This window comes from Taeniopygia guttata, chromosome 34 (genome assembly GCF_048771995.1).
Source record: "Taeniopygia guttata chromosome 34, bTaeGut7.mat, whole genome shotgun sequence".
Classification (NCBI taxonomy): domain Eukaryota; kingdom Metazoa; phylum Chordata; class Aves; order Passeriformes; family Estrildidae; genus Taeniopygia; species Taeniopygia guttata.
In genome coordinates this window covers 3,179,986-3,205,622 of record NC_133059.1, presented here as the reverse complement: position 1 = coordinate 3,205,622, position 25,637 = coordinate 3,179,986, and the positions used below count along the sequence as shown (strand labels likewise).

At 60.2% G+C, this 25,637-nt stretch overlaps 2 protein-coding genes across 2 annotated transcripts in view; one reads left to right on the top strand and one right to left on the bottom strand.

Moving 5' to 3' along the window:
• Nucleotides 1-14,382, bottom strand: part of PPP1R13L (protein phosphatase 1 regulatory subunit 13 like) — a 38,268-nt gene extending 23,886 nt beyond the window's left edge. The window contains exons 1-6 of the mRNA XM_072920885.1: nt 14,350-14,382; nt 10,157-10,844; nt 7,696-7,720; nt 5,524-5,645; nt 5,070-5,417; nt 2,547-2,630 (exon numbers count right to left, since the gene is read on the bottom strand). Of these exons, the coding sequence (XP_072776986.1) occupies nt 2,547-2,630; nt 5,070-5,417; nt 5,524-5,645; nt 7,696-7,720; nt 10,157-10,844; nt 14,350-14,382 (1,300 nt within the window). The remainder of the gene's footprint in view (nt 1-2,546; nt 2,631-5,069; nt 5,418-5,523; nt 5,646-7,695; nt 7,721-10,156; nt 10,845-14,349) is intronic.
• Nucleotides 14,383-14,417: 35 nt separating this feature from the next.
• Nucleotides 14,418-23,180, top strand: POLR1G (RNA polymerase I subunit G). The gene is made up of 4 exons (XM_041712587.2): nt 14,418-14,519; nt 18,583-18,709; nt 21,801-22,272; nt 23,160-23,180. The coding sequence occupies exons 1-4, from the start codon at nt 14,513-14,515 to the stop codon at nt 23,178-23,180; spliced, it is 627 nt and encodes a 208-aa protein (XP_041568521.2). The 5' UTR covers nt 14,418-14,512.
• The last annotated feature ends 2,457 nt before the right edge of the window (nt 23,181-25,637 follow it).

Below are 25,637 nucleotides of genomic sequence, written 5' to 3'. Positions count from 1 at the left end.
AGACCCCCCCCAAAAAAAGCCCAAAGACCCCCCCAAAAAAAGCCCCCAGACCCCCCAAAAAAGCCCCCAGACCACCCCAAAAAAGCCCCCAGAGCCCCCCAAAAAAGCCCCAAGACCCCCCCAAAAAAGCCCCCAGAGCCCCCCAAAAAAAGCCCCCAGACCCCCCCAAAAAAAGCCCCCAGAGCCCCCCAAAAAAAGCCCCCAGACCCCCCAAAAAAGCCCCCAGACCCCCCCAAAAAAGCCCCCAGACCCCCCCCAAAAAAAGCCCTCAAACCCCCAAAAAAAGCCCAAAGACCCCCTCCAAAAAAAGCCCCCAGACCCCCCCAAAAAAAGCCCAAAGACCCCCCAAAAAAAAAAACCCCAGACCCCCCAAAAAAAGCCCCCAGACCACCCCAAAAAACCCCCAGACCCCCCCAAAAAAAACCTTAAGACCCCCCCAAAAAAAGCCCAAAGACCCCCCAAAAAAAAGCCCCCAGACCCCCCAAAAAAAATCCCCCAGACCCCCCCAAAAAAAAACCCCAGACCCCCCCAAAAAAAGCCTCCAGACACCCCCAAAAAAAGCCTCAAGACCCCCCAAAAAAAGCCCCCAGACCCCCCAAAAAAAAGCCCCCAGACCCCCCCAAAAAAGCCCAAAGACCCCCCCAAAGAAACTCCCAGACCCCCCCAAAAAAGCCTCCAGACCCCCCAAAAAAAACCCACAGACCCCCCCCAAAAAAAGCCCAAAGACCCCCCAAAAAAAGCCCCAGACCCCACAAAAAAAAAAACCCCAGACCACCCCAAAAGAAGCCCCCAGACCCCCCCAAAAAAGCCTCAAGACCCCCCCAAAAAAAGCCTCCAGACCCCCCAAAAAAGCCCAAAGACCGCCCCAAAAAAAAAACCCCAGACTCCCAAAAAAAAAGCCCAAAGACCCCCCCAAAAAAGCCCCCAGAACCCCCCAAAAAAGCCCCAGACCCCCCCAAAAAAGCCCCCAGACCCCCAAAAAAAGCCCAAAGACCCCCCCAAAAAAAGCCCCAAAATCCCCCCCAAAAAGCCCCCAGACCCCCCCCAAAAAAAGCCCAAAGACCCCCCCCAAAAAAGCCCCAAGAACCCCCAAAAAATAGTCCCCAGACCCCCCCAAAAAAAGCCCAAAGACCCCCCAAAAAAAGCCCCAAAACCCCCCCAAAAAAGCCCCAAAATCCCCCCAAAAAAGCCCCAAAAAAACCCCAAAAAGCCCCAAAAACCCCCATAAACCCCTTCAAGTGCCATCCCCGTGGTGTCCCCCAATGTCCCCCGATGTCACCCAGATGTCCCCCGATGTCCCCAGCCCCCCCAAATCCCCTTCCACACCCCTGAGACCCCCCAAAAAATCCCCGAAACCCCCAAAAAGCCCCAAAACCCCCCAAAAAAACCCTCCAAACCCCCATAAACCCCTTCAAGTGCCACCCCCGGAGTGTCCCCGCAGTGTCCCCCGATGTCCCCCGATGTCCCCAAGGTCCCTGGCCCCCCCCAAATCCCCTTCCACACCCCTGAGACCCCCAAAAAAGCCCCGAGACCCCCCAAAAAATCCCCAAAACCCCCCAAAAAGCCCCTCCAAACCCCCATAAACCCCTTCAAGTGCCACCCCCGCAGTGTCCCCCGATGTCCCCAATGTCCCAAATGTCCCCAGCCCCCCCCAAATCCCCTTCCACACCCCTGAGACCCCCCAAAAAAATCCCAAAACCCCCCAAAAAAGCCCCAAAACTCCCCAAAAAGTCCCTCCAAACCCCCATAAACCCCTTCAAGTGCCACCCGCCGATGTCCCCTCGATGTCCCCAATGTCCCCAATGTCCCCATCCCCCCCCAAATCCCCTTCCACACCCCTGAGACCCCCCAAAAAAGCCCCAAAACCCCCCAAAAAGCCCCAAAACTCCCCAAAAAGCCCCTCCAAACCCCCATAAACCCCTTCAAGTGCCACCCCCGGAGTGTCCCCACAGTGTCCCCGATGTCCCCCAATGTCCCCCGATGTCCCCAAGGTCCCCTGGCCCCCCCCAAATCCCCTTCCACACCCCTGAGACCCCCCAAAAAAGCCCCAAAACCCCCCAAAAAGCCCCAAACCCCCCCAAAAAGCCCCTCCAAAGCCCCATAAACCCCTTCAAGTGCCACCCCCTCAATGTCCCCCCGATGTCCCCAATGTCCCCAATGTCCCCATCCCCCCCCAAATCCCCTTCCACACCCCTGAGCCCCCCCAAAAAAGCCCCAAAACACCCCAAAAAAGCCCCAAACCCCCCCAAAAAGCCCCTCCAAAGCCCCATAAACCCCTTCAAGTGCCACCCCCGCAGTGTCCCCCGATGTCCCCTGATGTCCCCTGGTGTCACCTGATGTCACCCGATGTCCCCAAGGTCCCCAGCCCCCCCCAAATCCCCTTCCACACCCCCGAGCCCCCCCAAAAAAGCCCCAAAACCCCCCAAAAAAGCCCCAAAACCCCCCCAAAACCCCCCATAAACCCCTTCAAGTGCCACCCCCGCGGTGTCCCCCGATGTCCCCGATGTCCCCAATGTCCCCGATGTCCCCAATGTCCCCAGCCCCACCGTAGCCCCCCGATTTTTTCTCGTAGGCCACGTCCAGGTCGGACTCGTTCCAACTTTTCTGCCGCCGCTTGAGGCCGATGTCATCTGGGGACACGGGGACAGGGTTGGGGACACCACGGGAGGGGTTGGGGACACCACGGGAGGGGTTGGGGACACGGGGACAGGGTTGGGGACACGGGGACAGGGTTGGGGACACGGGGACAGGGTTGGGGACAGGGTTGGGGACAGGGGGACAGGGTTGGGGACATGGTTGGGGACACGGGGACAGGGTTGGGGACACCACGGGAGGGGTTGGGGACATGGGGACAGGGTTGGGGACAAGGTTGGGGACACCACGGGGACAGGGTTGGGGACACGGGGACAGGGTTGGGGACAGGGTTGGGGACACACAGGGACAGGGTTGGGGACACCCCAAGACAGGGTTGGGGACACGGGGACAGGGTTGGGGACACAGGGACAGGGTTGGGGACAGGGTTGGGGACACGGGGACAGGGTTGGGGACATGGGGACAGGGTTGGGGACACGGGGACACCACAGGGACAGGGTTGGGGACATGGGGACAGGGTTGGGGACAGGGTTGGGGACACCACGGGGACAGGGTTGGGGACACCATGGGAGGGGTTGGGGACACGGGGACAGGGTTGGGGACAGCCCAGGAGGGGTTGGGGACACGGGGACAGGGCTGGGGACAGGGTTGGGGACACACGGGGACAGGGTTGGGGACACGGGGACAGGGCTGGGGACACGGGGACAGGGTTGGGGACACGGGGACAGGGTTGGGGACAGGGTTGGGGACACGGGGACAGGGTTGGGGACACCACGGGAGGGGTTGGGGACACGGGGACAGGGTTGGGGACAGGGACTGGGGACACGGGGACAGGGTTGGGGACACCACAGGGACAGGGTTGGGGACACCCCCGGACAGGGTTGGGGACACGGGGACAGGGTTGGGGACACGGGGACAGGGTTGGGGACACACGGGGACAGGGTTGGGGACACGGGGACAGGGTTGGGGACACGGGGACAGGGTTGGGGACACGGGGACAGGGCTGGGGACGGGGTTGGGGACACGGGGACAGGGTTGGGGACACGGGGACAGGGTTGGGGACAGGGTTGGGGACACCACGGGAGGGGTTGGGGACACGGGGACAGGGTTGGGGACACAGGGACAGGGTTGGGGACAGGGTTGGGGACACAGGGACAGGGTTGGGGACACAGGGACAGGGTTGGGGACACGGGGACAGGGTTGGGGACACGGGGACAGGGTTGGGGACACGGGGACAGGGTTGGGGACACACGGGGACAGGGTTGGGGACACGGGGACAGGGTTGGGGACAGGGTTGGGGACACGGGGACAGGGTTGGGGACAAAATCCCCCCCATATTCCCTCCAAATCCCCCCCAAATCCCCCTAAATCCCCCCCAAATCCCCCCCAATGCCCCCAAATCCCCCCCATATTCCCTCCAAATCCCCCCCAAATCCCCCCAAATCCCCCCAAATCCCCCCAAATCCCCCCCAAATCCCCCCAATAACCCCCCCCAAACCCCCCAAACCCCCCCATGTCCCCCCCAATGCCCCCCAAATCCCCCCCAAATCCCCCCTTGTCCCCATGTCTGTCCCCCCAAATCCCCCCCAAATCCCCCAAATCCCCCCAAATCCCCCCCAAACCCCCCCATGTCCCCCCCAAATCCCCCCATATCCCCCCCAAACCCCCCCAAATCCCCCCCAAATCCCCCCAAACCCCCCCCAAATCCCCCCAAATCCCCCCAAATCCCCCCCAATTCCCCCCCAAACCCCCCCATATCCCCCAAACCCCCCAAATCCCCCCCAAATCTCCCCCAAATCCCCCCCAATGCCCCCAAATCCCCCCATATCCCCCCCAAATCCCCCCTTGTCCCCATGTCTGTCCCCCCAAATCCCCCCATATCCCCCCCATACCCCCCCATATCCTCCCAAATCCCCCCCAATCCCCCCGTGTCCCCCCTCAATCCCCCCCAAATCCCCCCTAAATCCCCCTCTTGTCCCCATGTCTGTCACCCCAAATCCCCCCCAAATGCCCCCCAAATCCTCCCCCCATGTCCCCCCCAAATCCCCCCCAATGTCCCCCCCAAATCCCCCCCCTCATCCCCATGTCTGTCCCCCCAAATCGCCCCCCATGTCCCCCCCCAAATCCCCCCCAAATCACCCCTTGTCCCCATGTCTATCCCCCCCAAATCCCCCCAAATCTCCCCCAAATCCCCCCCAAACCCCTCCAAATCCCCCCAAATCCCCCCAAATCTCCCCCAAATCCCCCTCAAATCCCCCCCAATGCCCCCAAATCCCCCCCAAATCCCCCCATATCCCCCCAAATCCCCCCCAAATCCCCCCATGTCCCCCCCAAATCCCCCCATATCTTCCCCAAATCCCCCCAATTCCCCCTCAAATCCCCCCGTGTCCCCCCCAAATCCCCCCAAATCCCCCCCATATCCCCCCCAAACCCCCCCAAATCCCCCCAAACCCCCCGGTGCCCCCCCCGCCCCTCACCCTGTGTCCGGAAGGTTCCGGGGGTCCCGCTCAGGGAGGGGTACAGCGCCTGCAGCTCGTACGGGGGGGGGGCCGGGGGTCTCTCTGCCCCCCCGGGGGACCCCCCGAGCCCCCCCAGCAGCTCCAAGGCCCGGAGGGGCCGTGGGGAGGGGGCTCTACCTCCCCCTCCCCCCCTCCAGGACCAGGCACCGTCAGCACCTTCGGCCGGGGGGAGGGGGCGCGTTCCTCCCCCCCAAAAAAATGGGTCGGGGGTCTCCCCAAAGTCTCGCCGAGCCCCCCCCCCAAATCCAGACCGTCCCCCAGGAGGCTCCGGCGGCTCGAGCGGCTCCGGCCGGGGCTGCTCTGCTCCTGGGCATGAAGGGGTTAAAAGGGTTTGGTGGGTGGGGGGGACATGGGGGGGATATGGGGGGGAAGCCCCCTCCCCAAAATCCCCCCAAAAAATCTCGGGGCTCACCCTGGGGGGGGGTCCGGGCCCGTCTGTCCAGAGGGACTCGAGCTGGCGGGAGAGTTCGTCCACCCGGGCCACGGCCGTGTCCAGCTCCTCCTGCTTCAGGTCCATGTGCTGCATGGCCAGCGCTGATTTGGGGTCAGAATCGGGGATTTTGGGTCATGGATTTGGGGTCAGGATCAAGGATTTGGGGTCAGGGTAAAGGATTTGGGGTCAGGGTAAAGGATTTGGGGTCAGTTTGGCCACTCTGGCCTCGGCCGTGTCCAGCTCCTCCTGCTTCAGGTCCATGTGCTGCATGGCCAGCGCTGATTTGGGGTCAGAATCGGGGATTTTGGGTCAGGGGTTTGGGGTCAGGGGTTTGGGGTCATGGATTTGGGGTCAGGATCATGGGTTTGGGGTCAGGTTCAAGGATTTGGGGTCAGGGTAAAGGATTTGGGGTCAGGGTAAAGGATTTGTCCAGTTCCTCCTGCTTCAGGTCCATGTGCTGCATGGCCAGCGCTGATTTGGGGTCAAAATCGGGGATTTTGGGTCAGGATAAAGGATTTGGGGTCATGGATTTGGGGTTAGAATAAAGGATTTGGGGTCAGGGTCAAGGATTTGGGGTCAGGGTAAAGGATTTGTAAAGGATTTGGGGTCAGTTCGTCCACTCGGGCCACGGCCGTGTCCAGCTCCTCCTGCTTCAGGTCCATGTGCTGCATGGCCAGCGCTGATTTGGGGTAAAAATGAGGGATTTTGGGTCATGGATTTGGGGTCAGGATCAAGGATTTGGGGTCAGGGTAAAGGATTTGGGGTCAGGGTAAAGGATTTGGGGTCAGTTTGGCCACGGCCGTGTCCAGCTCCTCCTGCTTCAGGTCCATGTGCTGCATGGCCAGCGCTGATTTGGGGTCAAAATCGGGGATTTTGGGTCATGGATTTGGGGTCAGGGTAAAGGATTTGGGGTCAGGGAGACACTCAGATTTTGGGTTCCCCGGATTTTGGGGTGCCCGGATTTGGGGTCTCCCAGATTTTGGGGTGCCCGGATTTTGGGGTGGGTGTGCCCCAGATTTGGGGTTCCCCGGATTTTGGGGCGCTCTGGATTTTGGGGTGCCCGGATTTTGGGGTGCCCGGATTTGGGGTTCCCCAGATTTTGGGGCGCCCGGATTTTGGGGTGCCCTGGATTTTGGGGTTTCCCAGATTTTGGGGTGCCCGGATTTGGGGTCTCCCACATTCTGGGTCTCCCAGATTTTGGGGTGCCCCGGATTTTGGGGTGCCCGGATTTTGGGGCACCCGTATTTTGGGGCGCTCCAGATTTTGGGTCTCCCAGATTTTGGGGTGCCCGTATTTTGGGGTGTCTCACATTTTGGGGTCTCCCAGATTTTGGGGTGCCCAGATTTTGGGGTGCCCAGATTTTGGGGCACGCGGATTTTGGGGTGCCCGGATTTGGGGTCTCCCAGATTTTGGGGCACCCAGATTTTGGGGTGCCCGGATTTTGGGGTCTCCCAGATTTTGGGGTGCCCGGATTTTGGGGTCTCCCACACTTTGAGGTCTCCCAGATTTTGGGGTTCCCGGATTTTGGGGTGCCCGGATTTTGGTGTGCCCAGATTTGGGGTCTCCCACATTTTGGGGTCTCCCAGATTTTGGGGCACCTGGATTTTGGGGTGCCCATATTTTGGGGCGCCCGGATTTTGGGATCTCCCAGATTTGGGATCTCCCAGATTTGGGGTCTCCCAGATTTGGGATCTCCCAGATTTTGGGGTGCCCGGATTTTGGGGTGCCCAGATTTTGGGGTCTCCCGTATTTTGGGGTGCCCGGATTTTGGGGTGCCCGGATTTTGGGGTGGGGGGTGCCCCAGATTTGGGGTCTCCCAGATTTTGGGGTCTCCCAGATTTTGGGGTGCCCAGATTTTGGGGTGCCCGGATTTTGGGGTGCCCGGATTTTGGGTTGCCCAAATTTTGGGGTGCCCCACATTTTGGGGTGCCTGGATTTTGGGGTGCCCAGATTTTGGGTCTCCCGTATTTTGGGGCACCCGTATTTTGGGGTGCCCACATTTTGGGATCTCCCAGATTTTGGGGTCTCCCAGATTTTGGGGTCTCCCAGATTTTGGGGTGCCCGGATTTTGGGGTCTCCCAGAATTTGGGGTGCCCAGATTTTGGGGTGCCCCACATTTTGGGGTGCCCGGATTTTGGGGTGCCCGCTCACACTGGAAGGTGAGGTCCAGCAGGTCCTGGGCGCTGCGCAGCCGCTCACTCGCCATCGGCGCCGCCTGCGGGGAAATTTGGGGTGAATTTGGGGCTTTTTGGGGTCGGGGGACACCGGGGGGTGGCACCCGATGGGTTTATGGGGTTTTTGAGGGGTTTTGGGGACTTTTAGGGCTTTTTTTGGGGTGGGTTTGGGGTTTTTTTGGGGGGCTCTGGGAGTTTTTTTGGGGAGTTTTGGGTTTTTTTGGGGGGTCCGGGAGTTTTTGGGGTGAATTTGGGGCTTTTTGGGGGTCGGGGGACACCAGGGGACACTTGGGGGGTGTCACCCGATGGGTTTATGGGGTTTTTGAGGGGTTTTGGGGACTTTTAGGGCTTTTTGGGGGTGGGTTTGGGGCTTTTTTGGGGGGCTCTGGGAATTTTGGGGACCCCCTGGGGAATTTTGGGGACCCCTGGGGAATTTTGGGGACCCCCCGGGGACCCCCGGGGAATTTTGGGGACCCTTTGGGAAATTTCGGGGACCCTTTGAGGAATTTTGGGAACCCCCTGGGGAATTTTGGGGACCCCCTTGGAAATTTTGGGGAATTTTGGGGACCCTTTGGGAAATTTTGGGGACCCCCTGGGGAATTTTGGGGACCCCTTGAGGAATTTTGGGGACCCTTTAGGAAATTTTGGGGACCCTTTGGGGAATTTTGGGGACGCTTTGAGGAATTTTCAGGACCCCCCGGGGAATTTTGGGGACCCCCTTGGGAATTTTGGGGAATTTTGGGGACCCCCTGGGGAATTTTGGGGAATTTTGGGGACCCTTTGGGGAATTTTGGGGACCCCTGGGGAATTTTGAGGAATTTTGGGGACCCCTGGGGAATTTTGGGGACCCCCCGGGGAATTTTGGGGAATTTTGGGGACTCCACGGGGAAATTTTGGGAATTTTGGGGACCCCCCGGGGAATTTTGGGGAATTTTGGGGACCCCTGAGGAATTTTGGGGACCCCCCGGGGAATTTTGGGGACCCCTTGGGGACATTTCAGGGGAAATTTTGGGGAATTTTGGGGACCCCCCGGGCAAATTTGGGGACCCTTTAGGAAATTTTGGGGACCCTTTGGGAAATTTTGGGGACCCCTTGAGAAATTTCGGGGACCCCTGGGGAATTTCGGGTCCCCCCGGGGAATTTTGGGGACCCCCTTGGGAATTTCGGGTCCCCCCGGGGAATTTTGGGGACCCCCCGGGGAATTTTGGGAACCCTTTGGGAAATTTTGGGGACCCCCCGGGGAATTTTGGGGAATTTTGGGGACCCCCGGGGAATTTTGGGGAATTTTGGGGAATCTTGGGGAATTTTGGGAAATTTTGGGGAATTTTGAGGACCCCCTGAGGAATTTTGGGGACCCCCCGGGGAATTTTGGGGAATTTTGGGGAATTTTGGGGACCCCTTGGGAAATTTTGGGGACCCCCTTGGGAATTTTGGGGAATTTTGGGAATTTTGGGGAATTTTGGGGACCCTTTGAGGAATTTTCAGGACCCCCCGGGGAATTTTGGGGAATTTTGGGGACCCCCCGGGGAATTTTGGGGAATTTTGGGGACCCCCCCGGGGAATTTTGGGCTCTGGGAACGCCGCGGGCGGGACGTGCCGGGACCCGCCGGGGCCGGGCAGCAGCGAACGTTAATTATGTTAATTAGCGCTAATTAATCCCGCGGGGGGGGGGGCGGAGGGCCCTGCTGGGGGGGCCCCCCAAAAAAAACGGGGTGGGGGGGGCGGTGGGACCCCCGAATTTTGGGGATTTTTTGGGGTTTTTTTGGGGGGGTTTTTTGGTTTTTTTGGGGTTTTTTTTGTGATTTTTGGGGGATTTTTTGGGGTTTTTTTGGGGATTTTTGGGTTTTTTTGTGATTTTTTTGGGATTTTTTGGGGGTTTTTTTTTATTTTTTGGGGTTTTTTTGTGATTTTTGGGGATTTTTTTGAGGGATTTTTGGTGATTTTTGGGATTTTTTTTGGAGGGATTTTTGTTGATTTTTGGGGGATTTTTTGGAGGGATTTTTGGTGATTTTTGGGAGTTTTTTTGGAGGGATTTTTTGGGGGTTTTTGGGGTTTTTTTGGGGGGATTTTTTGGGATTATTTTTTGGGGGAGGAACGAGCGGCGATTTTTGGGGGGAGGGAGAATTTGGGGGGGTCCGGACCCGCCCCCGGCACCCCAAAATCGCACCCAGGGGTGTCACCCCCACCCACAGCCCCCCAAAATCCCACCCGGGGGTGTCACCCCCCACCCCCGACACCCCAAAATCCCACCCGGGGGGGTCCCGGTGGGTGTTGAGGGGTCCCGGGGGGGGTCCCGGTTGGTCCCGGGGGGGTCCCGGTGGGTGTTGAGGGGTCCTGGGGGGTCCCGGGGGAGTCCCGGGTGGGGTCCCGGTGGGTGTTGAGGGGTCCCGGTTGGTACCGGGGGGGTCCCGGTCGGTCCCGGGGGTCCCGGGGGGTACCTGGGTGGTCCCGGTGGGTGCGGGCGGGTGTTGAGAAGATCCGGGGGGTCCCGGTAGGGTCCTGGCGTGTGTCGGTAGCTACCGGAGGGGTCCCGGTGAGTACCGGAGGAGTCCCGGTGGGTACCTGGGAGGCACCGGAGGGGTCCCGGTGAGTACCGGACGGTCCCGGTGGGTCCCGGTGGGTACCGGAGGGGTCCCGATGGGTACTGGAGGGGTCCCGGTGGGTATCGGAGGGGTCCCGGCGGGTCCCGGTGGGTACCGGAGGGGTCCCGGCGGGCACCTGGGAGGCACCGGAGGGGTCCCGGTGGGTACCGGAGGGGTCCCGGCGGGCACCTGGGAGGCACCGGAGGGGTCCCGGTAAGTACCGGAGGAGTCCCGGCGGGTCCCGCTGGGTACCGGAGGGGTCCCGGCGGGTCCCGGTGAGTACCGGAGGGGTCCCGGTGAGTACCTGGGAGGCACCGGAGGGGTCCCGGTGAGTACCGGAGGGTCCCGGTGAGTCCCGGTGGGTCCCGGTGGGTACCTGGGAGGTACCGGAGGAGTCCCGGTGAGTACCGGAGGGGTCCTGGCGGGTCCCGGTGGGTACCGGAGGGGTCCCGGTTGGTACCTGGGAGGTACCGGAGGAGTCTCGGTGAGTACCGGAGGAGTCCCGGTGGGTACCGGAGGGGTCCCGGCGGGTCCCGGTGAGTACCTGGGAGGCACCGGAGGGGTCCCGGTGAGTACCGGAGGTGTCGCGGGCGCGTCCCCGCGGCCTCTCCGCCCAATTCCAGAGCGTTGGGTCACGCGGGGGAGGCGCGGAGGGGCCGCGCCCGCGCCCCGGGGCACCGGGGGTGGGGGCGGGTCCGGGGAACGGAGCCCAGAACCGGGGAGGGGTCCCCGAAACGGGGAGGGGTCCCAAAACGGGGAACGGACCCCAAAAACGGGGAACGGAGCCCAAAACCGGGGAGGGGTCCCAAAACCGGGGAACGGATCCCAAAACCGGGGAGGGGTCCCAAAACCGGGGAGGGGTCCTAAAAACGGGGAGGGGTCCCAAAAACGGGGTGAGGACCCCAAAAACGGGGAACGGAGCCCAAACCGGGGAACGGACCCCAAACCGGGGAGGGGAGCCCAAAACCGGGAGGGGACCCCAAAAACGGGGAACGGATCCCAAAACCGGGGAACGGAGCCCCAAACCGGGGAGGGGTCCCAAAAACGGGGTGAGGACCCCAAACCGGGGAGGGGGTCCCAAACCGGGGAACGGAGCCCAAAACCGGGGTGGGGACCCCAAACCGGGGTGGGGAGACCAAAACCGGGGTGGGGACCCCAAAATCGGGGAACGGATCCCAAAACCGGGAGGGGGTCCCAAAACCGGGCAGGGGTCCCAAAACCGGGGAGGGGACCCAAACCGGGAGGGGACCCCAAAAACGGGGAGGGGACCCCAAAACCGGAGGGATTCTCACGGTGGGGGGCGGGTCCGGTGGAACGGAGCCCAAAAACGGGGAGGGGTTCCAAAACCGGGGAACGGAGCCCAAAAACGGGGTGGGGAGACCAAAACCGGGGAGGGGACCCCAAAACCGGGGAGGGGGTCCCAAAAACGGGGAACGGAGCCCAAAACCGGGAGGGGTCCCAAAAACGGGGAGGGGATCCAAAACCGGGGAGGGGTCCCTAAACCGGGGAGGGGTCCCAAAACCGGGAGGGGACCCCAAAAACGGGGAGGGGTCCCAAAACCGGGGTGGGGAGCCCAAAACCGGGAGGGGTCCCAAAAACGGGGAGGGGGTCCCAAAAACCGGGGAACGGAGCCCAAAACCGGGAGGGGGGTCCCAAAAACGGGGAACGGATCCCAAAACCGGGAGGGGGGTCCCAAAAACGGGGAACGGACCCCAAAACCGGGAGGGGAGCCCAAAACCGGGAGGGGGGTCCCAAAAACGGGGAGGGGACCCCAAAACCGGGGTGGGGACCCCAAAACCGGGGAGGGGGAGCCCAAAACCGGGGTGGGGAGCCCAAAACCGGAGGGATTCTCACGGTGGGGGGCGGGTCCGGTGGAACGGAGCCCAAAACCGGGGAGGGGTCCCAAAACCGGGGAGGGGTCCCAAAACCGGGGAGGGGACCCCAAAACCGGGGAGGGGACCCAAAACCGGGGTGAGGACCCCAAAACCGGGGTGGGGAGCCCAAAAACGGGGATCGGATCGCAAAACCGGGGAACGGAGCCCAAAACCGGAGAACGGAGCCCAAAACCGGGGAGGGGTCCCAAAACCGGGGAGGGGACCCCAAAACCGGGGAGGGGACCCCAAAACCGGGGAACGGAGCCCAAAACCGGGGAACGGAGCCCAAAACCGGGGTGGGGACCCCAAAACCGGGGAGGGGACCCCAAAACCGGGGAACGGACCCCAAAAACGGGGAACGGAGCCCAAACCGGGGTGGGGACCCCAAAACCGGGGAGGGGACCCCAAAACCGGGGAGGGGACCCCAAAACCGGGGAACGGAGCCCAAAAACGGGGAGCGGGTCCCGAAACCGGAGGGATTCTCACGGTGGGGGCGGGTCCGGTGGAACGGAGCCCAAAACCGGGGAACGGAGCCCAAAAACGGGGAGGGGACCCCAAAACCGGGGAACGGAGCCCAGAACCGGGGAACGGAGCCCCAAACCGGGGAGGGGTCCCGAAACCGGGGAGGGGTCCCGAAACCGGGGAGGGGAGCCCAAAACCGGGGAGAGGGTCCCAAAACCGGGGAGGGGGTCCCAAAACCGGAGGGATTCTCACGGTGAGGGGCGGGTCCGGTGAAACGGAGCCCAAAACCGGGGAAGGGACCCCGAAACCGGGGAGGGGTCCCAAAACCGGGAAACGGATCCCAAATCCGGGGTAGGGACCCCAAATCCGGGGCGGGGAGCCCAAAACCGGAGGGATTCACACGGTGGGGGGCGGGTCCGGTGGAACGGAGCCCAAAACCGGGGAGGGGACCCAAAACGGGGAACGGATCCCAAAAACGGGGTGGGGACCCCAAAACCGGGGAGGGGACCCCAAAACCGGGGAGGGGTCCCAAAAACGGGGAACGGATCCCAAAACCGGGGAACGGAGCCCAAACCGGGGAGGGGACCCCAAAACCGGGAGGGGTCTCAAAACCGGGGAGGGGACCCAAAACCGGGGAACGGAGCCCAAAACCGGGGAGGGGTCCCAAAACCGGGGAGGGGAGCCCAAAACCGGAGGGATTCTCACGGTGGGGGGCGGGTCCGGTGGAACGGAGCCCAAAACCGGGGAGGGGTCCCAAAACCGGAGATCGGACCCCAAAACCGGAGGGATTCTCACGGTGGGGGGCGGGTCCGGTGGAACGGAGCCCAAAACCGGGAGGGGACCCAAAACCGGGGAACGGAGCCCAAAACCGGGGAACGGAGCCCAAAAACGGGAGGGGGACCCCAAACCGGGGAAGGATCCCAAAAACGGGGAACGGAGCCCAAAACCGGGGAGGGGACCCAAACCGGGGAGGGGGTCCCAAAAACGGGGAGGGGTCCCAAAACCGGGGAGGGGACCCCAAAACCGGGGAGGGGACCCCAAAACCGGGAGGGGGACCCAAAACCGTGGAGGGGAGCCCAAAACCGGGGAACGGAGCCCAAAACCGGGAGGGGGAGCCCAAAACCGGGGAACGGAGACCAAAACCGGGGAAGGGACCCCAAAAACCGGGGTGAGGACCCCAAAACCGGGGAGGGGACCCAAAACCGGGGAACGGAGCCCAAAAACGGGGAGGGGGTCCTGAAACCGGAGGGATTCTCACAGTGGGGGGCGGGTCCGGTGGAACGGAGCCCAAACCGGGAGGTTCCCACGGGGGGGGGGGATCCCACGGGAAACGGATCCCACGGCGGGGGGGGGGGGGGGGGCGGATCCCACGGGAACGATTCGGTCCCCCGAGGGGAGGGGGTCCCCGTGAAGGGCTCAGCTCCTACGGGAGAGGCGGGGGGTTTCCGTTCCCACCGGGGGGTCTCCGTTCCCACCGGGGGGGTCCCGACACCCAAATTTCCCCCCCCCCACCCCGTACCTGTAGCGCCGCTCCGCCCCAGCCACGCCCCCGCCCGTCCCGTCCCGGTGCACGCCGGGAGCGCGCCCCAAACCGGATCTCCCCCTCCCCCCAAACCTTCTCCCCGCCCCTCCGGTGCCCCCCGCCCCCCCCGGGGCCGCCCCGGTGCCCCCCCCGCTGCCCCCGGTGCGGGGTCGTTCCGGGGGTCGCTGTACCTTTAAATGCCGCCGGGGCGTGGCCACGCCCATATCCTTATAAGGAGAAAAGGGCGTGGTTTGGGCGTGGCCACGCCCCTGTAGCCACGCCCCGGACGGTACCAAGTGCGCGGCGGGGCGGGGGGGGGGCGGGGCCAGGCGGGCACGCGGCGGCGGCGGCGACATGAACGGTGGGGGGGGGGGGACACCGGGGGGGATTTTGGGGACATTTGGGGGGATTTTGGGGACATTTGGGGACGTTGGGGGGACTTTGGGGACATTTGGGGGGATTTTGGGGACATTTGGGGACATTGGGGGGACTTTGGGGGTCCGGGGGTGGTGGGGGACGCGAGGATGTGGCGGGAGATTGGGGACAGGGGGACACCGGGGGGGCTTTGGGGACATTTGGGGGGGACTTTGGGGACATTGGGGGGGTCTGGGGGGACACTGGGGACATTGGGGGGACACCGGGGGACTTTGGGGACATTAGAGGGGACACTGGGGGGGTCTGGGGGACTTTGGGGACACGGGGGGGACATTGGGGGGGTCTGGGGGGACATTGGGGACACCGGGGGGGACACTGGGGGGACTTTGGGGACATTAGAGGGGACATTGGGGACACTGGGGGGATTTTGGGGACACTGGGGGGACATTGGGGGGGGTCTGGGGGGACATTGGGGACACTGAGGGGACACTGGGGGGACATTGGGGACATTTGGGGGGACACTGGGGGGACATTGGGGACATTTGGGGGGACACTGGGGGGACATTGGGGACATTTGGGGACATTGGGGACACTGAGGGGACACTGGGGGGACATTGGGGACATTTGGGGGGACACTGGGGGGGATTTTAGGGACATTTGGGGGGATTTTGGGGACTTTGGGGACATTTGGGGACAGTGGGGGTCGGGGGGTGATGGGGGAGGCGGGGATTTGGCGGGAGATTTGGGGACAGGGGGACATGGGGGGGCTTTGGGGACATTTGGGGGGATTTTGGGGACATTTGGGGACATCAAGGGGACTTTGGGGACATTTGGGGGGATTTTGGGGACATTTGGGGACATTGGGGGGGACATTTGGGACATTGGGGACACTGGGGGGACTTTGGGGGTCCGGGGGCGATGGGGGAGGCGGGGATGTGGCGGGAGATTGGGGACAGGGGGACATGGGGGGACATTGGGGACATTTGGGGGGACACCGGGGAGGCTTTGGGGACATTTGGGGACATTTGGGGGGATTTTGGGGACATTTGGGGGGACTTTGGGGACATTTGGGGACATTGGGGGGACTTTGGGGGTCCGGGGGTGATGGGGGAGGCGGGGATGTGGCGGGAGATTGGGGACAGGGGGACATGGGGGGACATTGGGGACATTTGGGGGGACACTGGGGGGGCTTTGGGGACATTTGGGGGGATTTTGGGGACATTTGGGGACATTTGGGACATTGGGGGACTTTGGGGGTCGGGGGGTGATGGGGGATGTGAGGATGTGGCGGGAGATTTGGGGACAGGGGGACACTGGGGGGACTTTGGGGACATTTGGGACATCAAGGGGACTTTGGGGACATTGGGGGGGACATTGGGGACATTGGAGGGACTTTGGGGGTCTGGGGGTGGCGGGGGAGGCGGGGATGTGGCGGGAGATTGGGGACATGGGGACACTGGGGGGGACTTTGGGGACATTTGGGGGGATTTTGGGGACATTTGGGGGGACACTGGGGGGGACTTTGGGGACATTCGGGGGGATTTTGGGGACATTGGGGGGACACTGGGGGGACTTTGGGGACACTGGGGGGGCTTTGGGGGTCTGGGGGTGATGGGGGAGGCGGGGATGTGGCGGGAGATTTGGGGACATGGGGACATGGGGGGGCTTTGGGGACATTTGGGGGGATTTTGGGGACATTTGGGGACATCAAGGGGACTTTGGGGACATTTGGGGGGATTTTGGGGACATTTGGGGGGATTTTGGGGACATTTGGGGACATTGGGGGGACTTTGGGGGTCGGGGGGTGATGGGGGATGTGAGGATGTGGTGGGAGATTTGGGGACAGGGGGACATGGGGGGGCTTTGGGGACATTTGGGGGGATATTGGGGACATTGAGGGACATTGGGGGGGTCTTTGGGGACATTAGAGGGACATTGGGGACATTGAGGGGACATTGGGGGGGTCTGGGGGGACATTGGGGGGACTTTGGGGACATTAGAGGGGACATTGGGGACACTGGGGGGACATTGGGGGGTTGTGGGGGGACTTTGGGGACATTAGAGGGGACACTGGGGGGACATTGGGGACATTGGGGGGGTCTGAGGGGACTTTGGGGACATTGGGGACATTGGAGGGGTCTGGGGGGACATTGGTGACATGGAGGGGACATTGGGGACACTGGGGGGACATTGGGGGGGTCTGGGGGGACATTGGGGACATTAGAGGGGACACTGGGGGGACTTTGGGGACATTGAGGGGACATTGGGGGGGTCTGGGGGGACATTGGGGGGTCTGGGGGGGCTTTGGGGACATTAGGGGGGACTTTGGGGACATTGAGGGGACATTGGGGGGGTCTGGGGGGACATTGGGGATCTGGGGGGACATTGGGGGGGTCTGGGGGGACATTGGGGACACTGGGGGTGACTTTGGGGACATTGGGGGACATTGGGGACATTGGGGGGGTTGGGGACATTGGGGGGACATTGGGGGGACTTTGGGGACACTGGGGGGACATTGGGGACATTGAGGGGACATTGGGGGGACATTGGGGACATTGAGGGGACATTGAGGGGACATTGGGGGGACATTGGGGACATTGGGGACATTGAGGGGACATTGGGGGGACATTGGGGACATTTGGGGGGATTTTGGGGACATTTGGGGGGACACCGGGGGGGGTTTGGGGACATTTGGGGGGATTTTGGGGACATTTGGGGACATTGGGGACATCAAGGGGACATTGGGGGGACTTTGGGGGTCTGGGGGTGAGGGGGGATGTGAGGATGTGGCGGGAGATTGGGGACATGGGGACACTGGGGGGATTTGGGGACACTTGGGGGGATTTTGGGGACATTGGGAGGATTTTGGGGACATTTGGGGACATTGGGGGGACACTGGGGGGTCCGGGGGTGAGGGGGGATGTGAGGATGTGGCGGGAGATTTGGGGACATGGGGACATGGGGGGGCTTTGGGGACATTGGGGGGACACTGGGGGGGCTTTGGGGACATTGGGGGGACACTGGGGGGGCTTTGGGGACATTGGGGGGACTTTGGGGACATTTGGGGACATTGGGGACATTGGGGGGGACTTTGGGGGGACTTTGGGGACATTTGGGGGGGACACTGGGGGGGCTTTGGGGACATTTGGGTGGACTTTGAGGACATTGGGGGGGTCTGGGGGGACATTGGGGGGGACTTTGGGGACACTGAGGGGACATTGGGGACATTGAGGGGACATTGGGGGAGTCTGGGGGGTTCTGGAGGGACATTGGGGACATGGAGGGGACACTGGGGGGACTTTGGGGACATTGGGGGGACATTGAGGGGGTCTGGGGGGACATTGGGGGGACATTGGGGGGGATTTTGGGGACATTGGGGACATTGGGGAGGACACTGGGGGGGATTTTGGGGACATTCGGGGGGATTTTGGGGACATTTGGGGACATTGGGGACATTGGGGGGGACTTTGGGGGTCTGGGGGTGAGGGGGGACACGGGGATGTGGCAGGAGATTTGGGGACAGGGGGACATGGGGGGGACTTTGGGGACACTGGGGGGGCTTTGGGGACATTTGGGGGGACACTGGGGGGCTTTGGGGACATTTGGGGGGATTTTGGGGACATTTGGGGACATTGCAGGGGACACTGAGGGGGCTTTGGGGACATTTGGGGGGATTTTGGGGACATTTGGGGGATTTTGGGGACATTTGGGGGGATTTTGGGGACATTGGGGGGATTTTGGGGACATTTGGGGACATTGGAGGGACATTAGAGGGGACATTGGGGGGGGCTTTGGGGACATTGGGGGGGACTTTGGGGACATTTGGGGGGACTTTGGGGACATTTGGGGGGATTTTGGGGACATTGGGGGGAACTTTGGGGACACTGGGGGGACATTGGGGACATGGAGGGGACATTGGGGGGGTCTGGGGGGACATTGGGGGGCTCTGGGGGGACATTGCAGGGGTCTGGGGGGACACTTTGGGGACACTTTGGGGACACTGGGGGACACGGAGGTGGCCCCGGGGGTGACGTCCCGCGTGTCCCCAGGGCCACCGCCGCGGTTCCGGTGTCCCCCCGAGTTCGAGGCGGAGGCCGGGGGGGTGACAGTGACACCGGGGGGTCCCCAGGCCGAGCTGTGGCTGATCCGCGCCCCCGCTGACTTCTGTCCCCAGAGGTGACAGTGACACTGGGGGGGTGACAGTGACAGTGGGGGTGGCACTGGGGGGGTGACAATGACACTGGGGGGGTGACAGTGACACTGGGGGTGGCACTGGGGGGTGACAGTGACACTGGGGGGGTGACAGTGACACCGGGGGGTCCCCAGGCCGAGCTGTGGCTGATCCGCGCCCCCGCTGACTTCTGTCCCCAGAGGTGACAGTGACACTGGGGGGGTGACAGTGACACTGGGGGGGTGACAGTGACACTGGGGGGGTGACAGTGACACTGGGGGTGGCACTGGGGGGTGACAGTGACACTGGGGGTGGCACTGGGGGTGACAGTGACACTGGGGGGGTGACAGTGACACTGGGGGGTCCCCAGGCCGAGCTGTGGCTGATCCGCGCCCCGGCAGATTTCTGTCCCCAGAGGTGACACTGGGGGGTGACAGTGACACTGGGGGTGGCACTGGGGGTGACAGTGACACTGGGGGGTGACACAGGGGTGACACTGGGGGTGGCAGTGACACTGGGGGGGTGACAATGACACTGGGGGGGTGACAGTGACACTGTGAAGGTGACAATGTAGGGGTGACAGTGACACTGGGGGGGTGACAATGATAACGGGGGGTGACAGTGACACTGGGGGGGTGACAATGACACTGGGGGGGTGACAGTGACACTGTGGAGGTGACAATGTAGGGGTGACAATGACACTGGGGGGGTGACAATGATAACGGGGGGTGACAGTGACACTGGGGGGGTGACAATGACACTGGGGGGGTGACAGTGACACTGTGGAGGTGACAATGACACTGTGAAGGTGACAATGACACTGGGGGGGTGACAATGACACTGGGGGTGTGACAATGACACTGGGGGGGTGACAATGACAATGTGGAGGTGACAGTGACACTGTGAGGGTGACAATGACAATGTGAAGGTGACAATGACCATGTGGGGGTGACAATGACACAGGGGGGGTGACAGTGACACTGACAATGACAATGTGAAGGTGACAATGACACTATGGGGGTGACAATGACACTGGGATGGGGGTGACAATGACAATGGGGGGGTGACAATGACACTGGGGGGGTGACAGTGACACTGGGGGTGACACTGGGGTGACAGTGACACTGGGATGGGGGTGACAGTGACACTGGTGGTGACACTGAGGGTGGCACTGGGGGTGGCACTGGGGATGGCATTGGGACACTGGGGGTGGCACTGGGGTGACACTGGGGATGGCATTGGGACACTGGGCGTGGCACTGGGGTGACAGTGTCACTGGTGGTGACACTGAGGGTGGCACTGGGGGTGGCACTGGGGATGGCATTGGGACACTGAGGGTGGCACTGGGGTGACACTGGGGTGGCAGTGACACTGGGGGTGGCACTGGGGTGACACTGGGGTGGCAGTGACACTGGGGGTGGCACAGGGGTGACACTGGGGGTGACACTGGGGGTGGCACTGGGGATGGCATTGGGACACTGGGGGTGGCACTGGGGTGACACTGTGGGGGTACCAGTGAAAATGTGGGGGTGACAATGACACTATAGGGGTGACAATGTGAAGGTGACAATGACACTACAGGGGGGACAATGACACTGGGATGGAGGTGACAATGACAATGTGAAGGTGACAATGACACAGGGGGGGTGACAGTGACACTGACAATGACAATGTGAAGGTGACAATGACACTATGGGGGTGACAGTGACAATGGGATGGGGTGACAATGACACTGGGGGGTGACAATGACACTGGGGGGGTGACAATGACAATGTGAAGGTGACAATGACACTGGGGGGGTGACAGTGACACTGAGGGGGTGACAGTGACACTGGGGGGGTGACAGTGACACTGGGGGGGGTGACAATGACACTGTGTAGGTGACAATGACACTGGGGGTGTGACAATGACACTGGGGGGGTGACAATGACACTGGGGGGGTGACAATGACACTGGGGGGGTGACAATGACAATGTGAAGGTGACAATGACACTGTGGGGTGACAATGACACTGACAATGGGGGTGACAATGACAATATGGGGGTGACAGTGACACTGGGGGTGACAATGACAATGTGGGGGTGACAATGACACTGTGGGGGTGACAATGACACTGGGGCGGTGACAGTGACACTGTGATGGGGGTAACAATGACAATGTGAAGGTGACAATGACAATGTGAAGGTGACAATGACACTGGGGGGGGTGACAATAACAATGTGAAGGTGACAATGACACTATGGGGGTGACAATGACAGTGGGGGGTGACAATGACAATGTGGGGGTGACAATGACAATGTGAAGGTGACAATGACAATGTGAAGGTGACAGTGACACTGGGGGGGTGACAATGACACTGGGGGGGTGACAATGACAATGTGGGGGTGACAATGACAGTGGGGGGGACAATGACACTGGGGGGGTGACAGTGACACTGACAATGACAATATGGGGGTGACAATGACACTGGGATGGGGGTGACAATGACAATGTGAAGGTGACAATGACTATGGGATGGAGGTGACAATAACACTATGGGGGTGACAATGACAATGTGAAGGTGACAATGACACTATGAGGGTGACAATGACAATGGGATGGGGGTGACAATGACACTGGGGGGGTGACAATGACACTGGGGGTGACAATGACACTGTGAAGGTGACAATGACAGTGGGGTTGACAACGACAGTGGAGGTGACACTGACAATATTGGGGTGACAGTGACAGTGTGAAGGTGACAATGACACTGGGAGGGTGACAATGACACTATGGGGGTGACAGTGACACTGTGGAGGTGACAATGACACTGTGGGGGTGACAATGACACTGGGGGGTGACAATGACACTGGGGGTGACAATGACAATGGGATGGGGGTGACAATGACAATGTGGGGGTGACAATGACACTATGGGGGTGACAATGACACTATGGGGGTGACAATGACAATGTGGGGGTGACAATGACAATGTGAAGGTGACAATGACAATGTGAAGGTGACAATGACAATGTGGGGGTGACAATGACAATGTGAAGGTGACAATGACACTGGGGGGGTGACAATGACACTGACACTGTCCCCGTGTCCCCCCCAGCCTCGAGGGCTGCCCGGTGCCCCTGGACGGCCTCGAGCGGCTCCGTCCCCCCGGTGACGGTGACAGCGGTGACAGCGGTGACACGGGTGACACCGGCGAGCTGTGGGTGCTGCGGGGTGGCCCGGGGACAGGGGACTGTCCCCTCCTGCTGTCCCCAATGTCCCCGGGGGGGGCCCTGGGCTGCGCCCCCCCCCTGCGGGGGTCCCTGAGCATCGCCCGCAGCTTCGGGGGGACACCGGGGACGGCCCGGGTGGCACCTGGGGACACCGAGGTGGCACCTGGGGACGCCAGGACGGCCCGGGTGGCACTTGGGGACACCAAGATGGCACTTGGGGACACCGAGGTGGCACCTGGGGACACCAAGATGACACCTGGGGACACCAAAATGGCACCTGGGGACACCGAGGTGGCATCTGGGGACACCGAAATGGCACCTGGGGACACCGAGGTGGCACCTGGGGACACGGGGACGGTGCCACCCGCGGGGACAGAGCCCCGAGAGGGCCCCGGACCCCCGAGGAGCCCCCGAGGAAGAGGAAGAAGAGGAAGAAGCAGAAGCGGGAGGAGCAGGAGTGACCCCGAGTGTCACCTGTGTCACCTCTGTCACCTGTGTCACCTGTGTCACCTCTGTCACCTGTGTCACCATTAAATGTTCTTTATTACAAAAAATAAAGGGGTTTTGGGGGGATTTTTGGGGTTTTTGGGGCATTTCGGAGGGATTTTTGGGGGATTTTTGGGGGATTTGGGGGATTTTTTGGGGATTTTTGGGTATTGGAGGAATTTTTAGGGGATTTTTGGGGATTTTGGGGTTTTGGGGCATTTTGGGGGATTTTTGGGGGATATTTTTTGGGATGTTTTGGGGCATTTTGGGGGATTTTATTTTGGTAGATTCTGAGTGATTTTTTGGGGGGGTTTTGGGGGATTTTGGGGGGATTTTTTTTGGGATATTTCTTGGGATTTTTGGGGCATTTTGAGGGATTTTTTTGGTAGATTTTGAAGGATTCTTTTGGGGTTTTTTGGGGGGAATTTTGGGGCATTTGGGGGATTTTTGGGGGGATACTTCTTGGGATTTTTTGGGGCATTTTGGGGAAATTTTTTGGTAGATTTTGAGGGATTTTTTGGGGGATTTTTAGGGACATTTGGGGGATTTTTTTTGGTAGATTTTGAGGGATTTTTTTGGGGATTTTCAGGACATTTTGGAGGATTTTTTGTGGATATTTTTGGGATTTTTGGGGCATTTTGGGAGACTTTTTTGGTAGATTTTGAGGGTTTTTTTGGTGGGGTTTTTTTGGGATTTTGGGGGATTTTGGGGGGATTTTTTGGGGATAATTTTTCGGATTTTTTGGGGCATTTTGGCAGATTTGTTTTGGTAGATTTTGAGGGATTCCTTTGGTGGTTTTTTTGGGATTTTTGGGGCATATTGGGGTTTTTTGGGGGGATATTTTTTGGGATTTTTGGGGCATTTTGGGGGACTTTTTTGGTAGATTTTGAGGGCTTTTTTTGGGGATTTTCAGAGCATTTTGGGGTTTTTTGGGGGATATTTTTTGGGATTTTTGTGGCATTTTGTGCGACTTTTTTGACAGATTCTGAGGGATTTTTTGGGGGATTTTCGGGGCATTTTGGAGGGATTTTTTGTGGCTATTTTTTGGGATTTTTGGGGCATTTTGGAGGATTTTTTGTGGATATTTTTTGGGATTTTTGGGGCATTTTTGGGGATTTTTTTTTGGTAGATTCTGAGGGATTTTTTGGGGATTTTCGGGGCATTTTGGGGAATTTTTTGTGGCTATTTTTGGGGATTTTTGGGGCATTTTGGGGGGATTTTTTGGGGGGATTTGGGCCATTTTCGGGGCTCATCGGGGGCTCTTGAGGAACGGCTCGTGCAGGACATCGAAGAGTCGCTTGGCCTGGTTGGGGACAAAGGGACAAAGGGACAAAGGGACAGGAGGACGCTGCTGCTGTCCCCATGTCTGTCCCCTCCCTGTCCCCTCCCTGTCCCTTTCTGTCCCTTTTTGTCTCTTTTTGTCCATTTTTGTCCCTTTTTCTCCCCTTTTTGCCCATTTTTGCCCCTTTCTGCCCGTTTTGGCCCCTTTTTATTCCCTTTTTATCCCCTTTTATTCCCTTTTTCTCCCTCCCTGTCCCTTTTTGTCCCTTTTTTGCCCCATTTTGCCCTTTTCTCCCCTTTCTGCCCTATTTTGTCCCTTTTTGCCCCATTTTTGCCCCCTTTTCTCCCATTTTTGCCCTTTTTGCCCTTTTCCTCCCCTTTTTGCCGTTTTTTTGCCCCTTTTTCCCCCTTTCTGTCCCTTTTTCTCCCCTTTTTGCCCCTTTTTCTCCCATTTTTGCCCCATGTTGCCCCTTTTTCTCCCAGTTTTGCCTAATTTTGCCCCTTATTGCCCCATTTTGCCCCTTTCTGTCCCTTTTTCTCCCCTTTTTTTCCATGTTTGCCCATTTTTGCCCCTTTTTGCTAATTTTCTCCCCTTTTTCTCCCCTTTTTTGCCCCGTTTTCTCCCATTTTTGCCCCTTTTTGTCCCTTCCCCCCCTTTTTTCCATTTTTGCTCCTTTTTGCCCCATTTTGCCCATTTCTGTCCCCTTTCCTCCCCTTTTTGCCCATTATTTGCCCCTTTTTTGCCCTTTTTGCCCATTTTTGCCCTGTTTTTTTGCCCTTTCTGTGCCTTTTCTTCCGTCTTCGCCCCATTTTTCCCCTTTTTGCCCCTTTTTGCCCGTTTTTTGCCGGTTTTGCCCCATTTTGCCCCATTTTGCCCCTTTTTGCCCGTTTTTTTGCCGGTTTTGCCCCGTTTTGCCCCTTTCTGTCCCTTTTCCCCCCCTTTTTTTCCATTTTTGCTCCTTTTTGCCCCATTTTGCCCCTTTTTTCCCTGTTTTGCCCGTTTCTTGCCGGTTTTGCCCCGTTTTGCCCCTTTTTGCCCTTTTTCCCCCATTTTTGCCCCTTTTTCTCCCATTTTTGCCCTTTCTGTCCCTTTTTCTCCCCTTTTTGCCCATTTCTTCCCATTTTTGCCCTTTTCCTCCCCTTTTTTTCCCATTTTTGCCCCTTTTTGCCCGTTTTGCCCGTTTCTTGCCCGTTTTGCCCCATTTTTTGCCCAATTTTTCCCCATTTTGCCCGTTTTTTGCCCGTTTTTTGCCCGTTTTGCCCCATTTTCCCCTCACCTTCTGCGGCCCCACTCCGGGACACAGCGACAGCTCCTGAGGGGACGCGGCCGCCACTGCTGCCATCGACTGCGGGTGACAAAGCCACCCCGGTGTCCCCAAATGTCCCCAAATGTGTCCCCAAATGTCCCCAAATGTCCCCAATGTCCCCAATGTCCCCAATGTCCCCAATCCCCCCAATGTCCCCAATGCCCCCAATGTCCCCCAATGTCCCCAATGTCCCCAATGCCCCCAATGTCCCCAATGTCCCCAATGTCCCCAATCCCCCCAATGTCCCCAATCCCCCCAATGTCCCCCCAATGTCCCCAATGTCCCCAATGTCCCCCAATGTCCCCCAATGTCCCCAATGTCCCCAATGTCCCCAATGTCCCCAATCCCCCCAATGTCCCCAATCCCCCCAATGTCCCCAATGTCCCCAATGTCCCCAAATGTCCCCCAATGTCCCCAATGTCCCCAATCCCCCCAATGTCCCCGATGTCCCCAATGTCCCCAATGTCCCCCAATGTCCCCAATCCCCCCAATCCCCCCAATGTCCCCAAATGTCCCCCAATGTCCCCAATGTCCCCAATCCCCCCAATGTCCCCAATCCCCCCAATGTCCCCAATGTCCCCAATGTCCCCAATGTCCCCAAATGTCCCCCAATGTCCCCAATGTCCCCAATGTCCCCCCAATGTCCCC